The sequence below is a fragment of the Triticum dicoccoides genome, chromosome 1A, assembly GCF_002162155.2.
Source record: "Triticum dicoccoides isolate Atlit2015 ecotype Zavitan chromosome 1A, WEW_v2.0, whole genome shotgun sequence".
In the NCBI taxonomy this organism is placed as follows: domain Eukaryota; kingdom Viridiplantae; phylum Streptophyta; class Magnoliopsida; order Poales; family Poaceae; genus Triticum; species Triticum dicoccoides.
Window position 1 is genome coordinate 69,012,835 of NC_041380.1, and position 10,346 is coordinate 69,023,180.

General features: G+C 48.4%; 1 protein-coding gene across 1 annotated transcript in view; it reads left to right on the top strand.

Moving 5' to 3' along the window:
• The window catches only part of LOC119351581 (putative receptor-like protein kinase At4g00960), a 29,653-nt gene extending 19,307 nt beyond the window's left edge, over window positions 1-10,346 (top strand). The window contains exons 3-7 of the mRNA XM_037618612.1: window positions 7,477-7,732; window positions 7,935-8,163; window positions 8,258-8,408; window positions 9,827-9,962; window positions 10,291-10,346. Coding sequence (XP_037474509.1) covers window positions 7,477-7,732; window positions 7,935-8,163; window positions 8,258-8,408; window positions 9,827-9,962; window positions 10,291-10,346 — 828 coding nt within the window. The remainder of the gene's footprint in view (window positions 1-7,476; window positions 7,733-7,934; window positions 8,164-8,257; window positions 8,409-9,826; window positions 9,963-10,290) is intronic.

Consider the following 10,346-nt stretch of genomic DNA (forward strand, 5'->3'; position numbering starts at 1 on the left):
CTAGCGGTGCATCAAGGACATAATCCTTCTATTCAGCAATGAGGATAATCCTCAAGTTATGGACCCAGTCTGTGTAGTTGCTACCATCATCTTTCAACTTAGATTTCTCTAGGAACGCATTAAAATTCAAGGGAACGGTAGCATGGGCCATTGATCTACAACATAGATATGCAAAAACTATCAGGGCTAAGTTCATGATAAATTAAGTTCAATTAATCGTATTACTTAAGAACTCCCACTTAGATTGACATTCCTCGAGTCATGTTGGGGATATAACTATTAGGTATGACCCGCCCAGGAGGGGCCGGGTTATACCTATGGCGATTCATGAAGCCCAAGACAGCTCTGGAAGATGGCGGTTCAGTTAAGGGCCCAAGCCCCAAAGGTGACTCAAGGCCCGTAGAGATAAACCACCATATGTACATAACTTGTATTGTACGGCAGGAATAGTTAGAGACCGAGCCGGACACTGTTTATGAGCCGGCCGGGATTCTATGAGCCGCCGGGTGTCAGCCTCTGTATATAAAGGGACGACCCGGCGGCAGTTCAGGGAAAGTAAGATCAGATCGAAAGCTAGGTTAAGCGAATTCGCTCCCTAGTAATCGAAACATTAGAAATACCACCTCAAACTGGATTAGGCTTTTACCTTCACCGCAAGGGGCCGAACCAGTATAACCCTCGTGTCCTTTGTCCCATTTTAACCCCTTTAAGCTTCCTAGTTGCGATGGCTCCACGATTAAGTCCTTTCACTAGGACATCTGCCGTGAGAATTCCACGACAGTTGGCACCCACCGTGGGGCCGGTGCACGATGGTGTTGAGTTCTTGGAGGGATTTCTCCCAGGGATCGAGAAGTTTGCAATTTTCCGGTTGAAGAAGAGCCGGCGTGAAAGGATTTGCATAAGCGTCAAGTCCATCAGTCCATATTTAAGATCGGTAAGATTTAAAGTTTGAGAGGAGTTAGGGTTACACAGAAGATTATAAATCAAGCCGCCGTTATGACTAGGATTCGCTACTGTGGGTTTTTGGTCAAAGCCGCCTTCGCTCCGGGTTAACTCCAAACAGAAGTTCACCGATGAGTCACTGCGATAACCTCAAGCTGCCTTTGCCTCCACGAGCCACTTTCGCTGGCTATTGAAAAACGCCAAGGGGCGGATATGTTTTCTTTTTTCCAAGGCTATCATGACAAGAAAAGGGATCTTACGAAACACCGTATCAGACTTCAACTTGAGCCAGACTCGGACTCGCCAGCCATGCACCTGTCTTGTCGGGTGGCTCCGCCTCAGATCTGACATGAGTCACTGTCGTCCTTGTTGCCAAATCGCCCCGGTCTCGACTCCAAGCCGTCGCCCGTTCGAGTGCGCCATCTCCTTCTGCTGATTTATGCCATGGCCAAGCCGGCAGCATATCGCTCTGCCGTTAGGTGTCGAGGGAGCAGCCTTGGCAGCCGCTGCGAGACACTAGCCGCTGACCTGCCGCCATGTTTTTCATCTGCCACTTCAGCCCACGTCCGTGGCCTCGTGCTCGAGTTTGGTTGAGACGCCGTTGTGGCGTTGACCCACCACTGCTGAGAACCGCAGCGAGCCGACGTGATGTGATGTGCCGCTGCGAGTCACGAGGCGCCTATGGGCCGCGTCACCTACGGCCGCACGAAGCCACCGCGGCCTCACGCCGTCCTCAAGCCACGCTGGCCACCGTTGATTTACTCCCCTGCATCAAGCCGCCCTCGTTCCTAAGCCGCCGACGCCGTCAGTCACCGTCTCTGCTGCTGCTGCAACACGCTTCCTCGAATCGGCCTTGTACGGCCATGCCTAGCCCGTGATTCAGAGATAAACTCGGTTTTCGCCGGACCCCGCTTCGTCAAACACCGCCTCCGCGACGCTCGAGTCCGAGCCGCCACATCACCGGCTATCTGAGCTTCCATGGCCCCTCAAGTCGCCGCCTCGCGTGGCAGGCCCTCCATCACGGCCGCGGTTTTCTCTCACCTGCAGTCTACCGCCAGGTTTCTGTGCCCCGCGTGCCGGCTCACCACTGCTGTCAACTGCTGCTGTCCACGCACGCCGGCTTACCTCAGCCTCCGCTGTCCGAGCCACCGCCCCGACCTTCAAGTCACCTTTGCGTGAGCCGCCCCGCTCATCTCTTACCACCGCGACTGGACCGACCCGGATGTCCTAGTTGAGCCTCACGCTACCTCTTTGTGTGGTCAAGCCGCCTCGTCCCTTTGAGGCTCCTTCAAGCCGCCGACAACTGCTGTAAACCCGCCTTGCCAGACGCGTTTTTGCCGAACGGCCCTGCCTTCACAAAACGACGCTGGCCCTGCCAAACTGCCGGTCCTCGCCGTCAGGGACGTGCCCATAAGCCCCTCGGGCTAAGCCACTGTCGCTCTTTGCCGGGTCATCCATGAGACGCTTTGCCACGGCCGCATTTCAACTCCTCCGTGACTCTGCTGCATGCCCGGCCGTGTCTGCCTTGATGAACTACCTCTGCCACCTGCCTAAACCGCCACTGCGGCATCTCCTCGTCGGTGTTGGTTAAACCACCTGCTGCCTGCTGCGTTTAACCCGCCGTCGTCAGGGGAACATCGGGCGAGCTGCCATGATGCCCACTTCCGAGCCGCCTGCTTTCGCCGACTTAAAACTATGATCTTTATCTAAACCGCCTGCTGCCGCTGCAAGATGAACGCCCGTCATTCGAACCGCGCCCTGAGTTGCCCTGGCCAGGCGGTCTCACCGTCCGCGCCCGGAGCCGTCGGACCTCAAACAACTTAAGAAGGTTAAGCCGGCGGACACAGTCATGTAAGCCGGCAGACACAGTCATGTAAGTCGGGCAGTTAAGCCAGACAGTTAAGCCAGATTGTAAGCCAGATTGTAAGCCGGATTGTAAACCGGCTTACGTTAAGAAGCCCAAGACCTTAAGAAGCCCAAGACGTTAGAAAGCCCATGGTGAGAAGCCTATGGTAAGACGTCAAAATAGGTTAAGACCTAATCCGAGTTTGACTCTACATGTAACCCGCCTCTTCATCTTATATAAGGAGGGGAGGGGCACCCCAAGTGAGGGGGGCAAGAAAAGAATCATTAAGGCTAGACACAAAGAGAGGAGAGCCGGATTGACGGCGTCTCCCTCATGAGCATAATGGTACCTAGCCACAAACAGCATGTAGGGCTATTACCGGATGATATTTTCTGAGGCCCGAAGCTGTCTAAATCCTTGTCTTATGTGTTGCCTCTCTCGTCCCGATCAACCCCTCTCAAGCTACCACATAGATGCCTTGGCCTCACGACTAAGTCCTCCCACTAGGTCATCTAAATGATCATGTGATCAATATAAACTAAACCATGCATGTCCGATCATCACGTGAGATGGAGTAGTTTTCAATGGTGAACATCTCTATGTTGATCATATCTACTATATGATTCATGTTCGACCTTTCGGTCTCAGTGTTCCGAGGCCATGTCTGTACATGCTAGGCTCGTCAAGTTTAACCTGAGTATTCCGCACATGCAAAACTGTCTTGCACCCGTCGTATGTGAACATAGAGTTTATCACACCCGATCATCACGTGGTGTCTCACCACGACGAACTTTCGCAACGGTGCATATTCAGGGAGAACACTTATACCTTGAAATTTTAGTGAGGGATCATCTTATAATGCTACCGCCGTACTAAGCAAAATAAGATGTATAAAAGATAAACATCACATGCAATCAAAATATGTGACATGACATGGCCATAATCATCTTGTGCCTTTGATCTCCATCTCCAAAGCACCGTCATGATCTCCATCGTCACCGGCTTGAACCTTGATCTCCATCGTAGCGTAGTTGTCATCTTGCCAACTATTGCATAGTGATAAAGTAAAGCAATTACATGGCGATTGCATTTCATACAATAAAGCAACAACCATAAGGCTCCTGCCAGTTGCCGATAACTTTTACAAAACATGATCATCTCATACAATAACGTATATCACATCATCTCTTGACCATATCACGTCACAACATGCCCTGCAAAAACAAGTTAGATGTCCTCTACTTTGTTTTTGCAAGTTTTACGTGGCTGCTACGGGCTTCTAGTAAGAACCGCTCTTATCTACGCATCAAAACCACAACGATGTTTCGTCAAGTTTGTTGTTTCAACCTTCAACAAGGACCGGCCATAGTCAAATTCAATTCAACTAAAGTTGGAGAAACAGACACCTGCCAGCCACCTTTATGCAAAACAAGTTGCATGTCTGTCGGTTGAACCGATCTCATGAACATGGTCATGTAAGGTTGGTCCGTGCCGCTTCATCCAACAATACCGCCGAATTAAAATAAGACGTTGGTGGTAAGTAGTATGACTATGATCGCCCACAACTCTTTGTGTTCTACTCGTGTATATCATCTACGCATAAACCTGGCTCTGATACCACTGTTGCGAAAGGTAGCATGCAATTTCAAAAAAATTCCTATGCTCACGCAAGATCTATCTAGGAGAAGCATAGCAAGGAGAGGGGGAGAGTGTGTCCACGTACCCTCATAGACCGAAAGCGGAAGCGTTAGCTTAACGCGGTTGATGTAGTCAAACGTCTTCTCGATTCAACCGATCAAGCACGGAACGTACGGCACCTCCGAGATCTTCACACATTCAGCTCGATGACATCCCTCGAACTCTTGATCCAGCAAAGTGTCGAGGGAGAGTTTCTCAGCATGATAGCATGGTGACGGTGATGGTGAAATGATCCGCACAGGGCTTTGCCTAAGCACTACGACAATATGACCGGAGGAGTAAACGGTGGAGGGGGACGCCGCACCCGGCTAAGAACAATTGGTTTGTCTTAGAGGCGTCGCCCTCCCCCGTATATAAAGTAGGGAGAGGGGAGGAGGCTGGCTTAGGGGCGCCCCAAGTGGGAGGAGTCCCACTTGGGCTCCTAGTCCAATTCGGCCCCCTTCCTTTTATCGGAGGGGGAAAGGGGGGAGGAGAGGGAGAAGGAGAAGGGGAGGGGGGCGCCCCCCTCCCCTAGTACAATTCGAATTCCTCTCTTGGGGGGGGGAGGGTTTGCGCCACCCTTATGGGCTGCCTTGCCTCCCTTCTATGGCCCATAGGGCTCATATCTTCCCCCGGGGGGTTCCGCTAACCCCCACCCCGCGGTACTCCGATACGTACCTGATGCATTCTGAAACATTTTTGATGTCCGAATACTATCATCCAATATATCAATATTTACCTCTCGAACATTTCAAGACTCCTCGTCATGTCCGTGATCCCGTCCGGGACTCCGAACAATCTTCGGTCACCAAAACACATAACTCATAATACAAATCGTCATCGAATGTTAAGCGTGCGGACCCTACGGGTTCGAGAACTATGTAGACATGACCGAGACACATCTCTGATCAATAACCAACAGCGGAACCTGGATGCTCATATTGGTTCCTACATATTGTACGAAGATCTTTATCGGTCAAACCGTAATGACAACATACGCCATTCCCTTTGTCATCGGTATGTTACTTGCCCGAGATTCGATCGTCGGTATCTTCATACCTAGTTCAATCTCGTTACCGGCAAGTCTCTTTACTCGTTCCATAATACATCATCCCACAACTAACTCATTAATCACATTGCTTGCAAGGCTTATCATGATGTGTATTACCGAGAGGGCTCAGAGATACCTCTCCGATACTCGGAGTGACAAATCCTAATCTCGATATATGCCAACCCAACAAACACCTTCGAAGATACCTGTAGAGCATCTTTATAATCACCCAGTTACTTTGTGACGTTTGATAGCACACAAGGTACTGGTATTTGGGAGTTGCATAATTTCATAGTCAAAGGAATATGTACAACTCATGAAGAAAACAATAGCAATAGAACTTAACGGTCATTATGGTAAGCTAACGGATAGGTCTTTTCCATCACATCATTCTTCTAATGATGTGATCCCGTTCATCAAATGACAACACATGTCTATAGTTAGGAAACTTAACCATCTTTGATTAACGAGCTAATCTAGTAAAGGCATACTAGAGACACTGTATTGTCTATGTATCCACACATGTATCAGGTTTCCGGTTAATACAATTCTAGCATGAATAATAAACATTTATCATGATATAAGGTAATATAAATAACAACTTTGTTATTGCCTCTAGGGCATATTTCCTTCAGTAGGAACTTGATTGGAATTTGCACGAGCACAAAGTGTCCGAAACAATGTTCTCGTTCCTCTCTCACCGGGTGTCTTTCTGCCTGCCTGGGAGTTGTTTTGGTTGTGTTTTATGCAATCGTTTTTATTCTCTTTGTACGTGGTTACTGTTCCTTTTTCTTCTATCTATAAAGATTACATGCAGTCCTCGTGTATGATTCGAGAATAATAATTACAAGTCTTGGGAAATATTTCTGTGGTACAATTAATCTTTTTTCCGACAAAATTGCACAATTAACCTACAGACAAAGTTCTATTGGTATTATATCGAGAGAATTTCTTATTTAACACCGTCTTAAGATTTGTTGTCTTATTTGACACTAAAATTATTTTTCTTCCTTATTTAACATCGAGTCTAAATTTTATGCCCTTATGACACTATCGTCCATTTTAAGCCTTAATTATGTTAAATGACACATGAAAAGATCTATTTGCCCCTCATGTGATATGTGATCATATTTTTACGCATATGTGTGTATCCGGCCAGCTCGTTTTGTGCCTCGGTCCCTGCCTTGACGGTGTTGTAGCCAAGTGCTTTTCGGCGTACAAGCGTACGAGGCTAGCTTGAGTTTTTGTTAGTGCCTGTACACAATCGATTTTGTGCACGTACACACCAAGAAACAAGCAGGCAGGCAGGTGGGTCGATTCTAGTTGGAGCGTGTACTGCTATACGTACTGGACGAAGCTAGCTAAGCAGCCGATCTCTCGCTTGATTGATTCTATGTTGCCTGGCTAGCTAACCAAGCTAGCGATATTATCACGGTGACTATACACAAACACACGAGGCGGTTGATGGCCACATGATCGTGTCAGCCTTGTTTATTTTCTTTTGTTCAATATATATCAACTCTATTAACTTACTGATTTGTTGTATACTACTATCAATTGTGTACAGGCACTAACTATTTTCATACAAAAAAAATGTAAAAGCACTCACACAATATTAACCACATCCAAACAGAGCCGCATGATGAAGCTAAACCACCACTTAACAATTTTAATCACAAATCATATTGAGGGCAAATAGGTCTTTTCAGGTGCCGTTAAGGCTTAAAATGGATAGAAATGTCGTAAAGGGCATAAAAATTTAGACACGATGTCGGATAGGGAATAAAAAGTTTTTCGGTGTCAAATAGGAAAACAACATTTAAAAGTGTCATATAAGGAATTTTCTCTATTATATCCCTAAAAAACCTTCTAGTGGTAGTAAATGTGACAATATACCAACCAACGTCTTTATTCTCTTTGTCATTTATTATACGAAGTGCTGACAGTCGATTTTGAGTAGGGGGTTCATGACAATGGAGAAGAGATTGCAGTGAAGTTGCTCCATAATAACATGCCAGCGATTAACGATGAGCAATTCCAACATGAGTTTGATAACCTTATGATGCTCCAGCATCCGAACATCGTTCAATTAGTTGGCTACTGCTACGAAACACACCGTCAACATGTAGATTTCCAAGGAAGAATAGTTTTTGGTGAAACAACATACAGAGCGCTCTGCTATATGCACATGGGGAGCCTTCAAAGACATATTTCAGGTATGACGCTGCTACAATTTTATTATGCCATTATTTACCGTGTGTATTTTTTAGAATGCCACTACTTAGCATGTGAAAAAGTCATTATCTACATTTGCAGTACATCGACACCCTCTTTATTTCTTTTCCATTATATCCAAAATGGATCGGTTTCCACTACCCGAAGATAACAAAAAAACTTTTTATTTGCTCAAATTTACAGACGAACTTCATGGACTTGACTGGAAGACACGTTACAAAATTATCAAGGGGGCATGTGAGGGCCTAAAATACCTTCATGAAGGATGCAAAGAAACAATTTATCATTTGGATCTAAAACCCGACAACATACTGCTAGATGAGAATATGATACCAAAACTTGCCGATTTTGGTTTGTCCAAGCTCTTTGGTGAAGAACAAACTAGGGTTACATATAATCCTGTAGGAACATTGTAAGTATGAATTATTTTTATTTTTATACTGCAGCTAAAATATACTTACAATGTAAGCATTCGATCTTGATTATATTTATGTTGCCATGCGCAGTGGATACATGCCGCCGGAATACTTGTTTGGACAAGTCGTCTCGAAGAAGTTAGACGTATTTAGCTTGGGTGTTGTAATTACAAAGATAATTGCAGGACCCCAAGGCCACACTAGAAGTGCCGAAATGCCTTACCAAGAGTTTATTGATCAAGTAGAAATCTCCATCTCTTCACTTCATAATTCGACCAATATTTTGATGTGTTTATGGATCAATCTAACATTGAGATCTATATTGGAGTGGCCCTCCCTCCCGGCCCCCGCGTCGCCCGCTCGGGCGACTCGGGCGGCGACTAGGGTTTCGAGCGCCGCCACCTACATCTCCTCTACTCCTCCTCGCCGCTACCCGAGGAGGGCGCCGGGCAAGCCCGTGCGGCCACCAGTGACGGTGGCGGCGAGGCCTTCGTCGTCCCTTTCGCGGAGATCCGGATCCACGGGGCGGCGGCCCTTGCTGGTACGGCGCCACCGTTCGCGCCCTGGACGGTGTGCGCGTGGACTCTGCCCGTCGTCCTCGACCTCTCGGGTGGTGGGGCGTCGGCGCTTGGCGGCGGCACTTCGGGGGCCTTCGTCCTCGCCAGATCTGGAGGCCTGCTGCTCCCTCGTTCCCGCTCCTTCCCCTTTGCGCTGGATGCCGGCGGCTGCTCCTGGATCCGGTGGTTCTAGGGATGGTGGTGCAGATTGGGACCGGGGGAAACCCTAGGCCGGCTGGTTCGGCTCGACAACAGCGTCGGCTTCGGGCGACGCATCCTTCCTGAAGGCGGTGTCGTGGTCCCTATTCTTGCCACCTCCGGTCCTCTCCCGGGTGAAAACCCAAAATCCGGCCTGGATTGGGCAACGGTGGCGCCATTGGTGTCATCCCCTCCTTGGAGGCGTTGCTTGGGGAGCTAGGATTCGGGTGTGGGTTGATGAAGGTGGGGGCTTTGGCCGTCGGCTGGCTCTCTGCAGCTGCTCGCGGCGGCTTTCCTGCTGTGCAGAGTGCCCCTTGTATCTTTAGGGCGTCTCCTATTTTTGGTGTTCGCGTCGGAGGAGCGGCGTGGCATCTGGCACGTCGACAACGACGGGTCTCAGCGGCATGGAGCAGTGGGGGTCTCGCCGGTGGGCGTGTGATGATGGACGAGCGCAGGATGGTGGCGTTGTCTGGCGTCATGGTGGCGTCGATGGCAGAGAGACCTGACACGGTTCATGCAACATTACAGCTCTGAAGATGGATTGATGGCACGTGGCTGCGGCGGCCTCATACCCGGCAGGCGTCCTGGTTGAGGAGTGCGCCGGACTGGTAGGTGCCCCATACCCGGCAGGCGTCCTGGTTGGGACCTCGGGTCTTAGATGTTTAGGTTTGGCTGCGATGTCTGTTTGGTATTAGGTCTAGACTATCTGCGCCCCTTCATCAATTGGATAGGTATAGCGACAACTGTTGCTTAGACAGTGGCTTTAGTCTTGCTGTTGTATGGCTTTGTAAGGTCTTGTGAGAATAATAATAAAGTGGCCGTATGCATCGCCCAGATGCAGAGGCCGGGGGTCATCCTCCTTTTCTAAAAAAAACTGTTCTAACTTTACACTTCAATCACACAGGTACAGAAAAACTGGAGGGATAGGTTGGAAGCCACTTGTACTTCTTCGAGAATACTAGAAGCATACTGTGAGCAAGTGAGCATATGCACTGATATAGGATTGACCTCCATCGAGACTCATAGGCACAAAAGGCCCAGTATAGTGGATTTTTTTTTAAAATCGAGGCAAAAAGGCGTGCCTCATATATTAAATAAGCAGAGAGCAAAGTTTGTTACAATAGACACCCCCCTTACACGGCATGAAGGATTACTCACGTAAAATAATAGACCCTAATTTTTTCTCCGGCGGTGACCCAAAGATTTGCCTCGTTGGTAATGATAGTGAGCAAAATTGGCGGTGGGGCGCTCTTATGCCGGAAGACCCGAGCATTTCTTTCATTCCAGATGACCCAAGTCACGAGCATGGTCAGGGAGGCCATCGCCTTTCTATCGGGGACTTCTGTGCCTGTCATACTTTCCCACCAGGTCTTGACGGAATCATTCAAATGCCACAAGGAGGTGTCCATTTGCTCAAGCCGTAA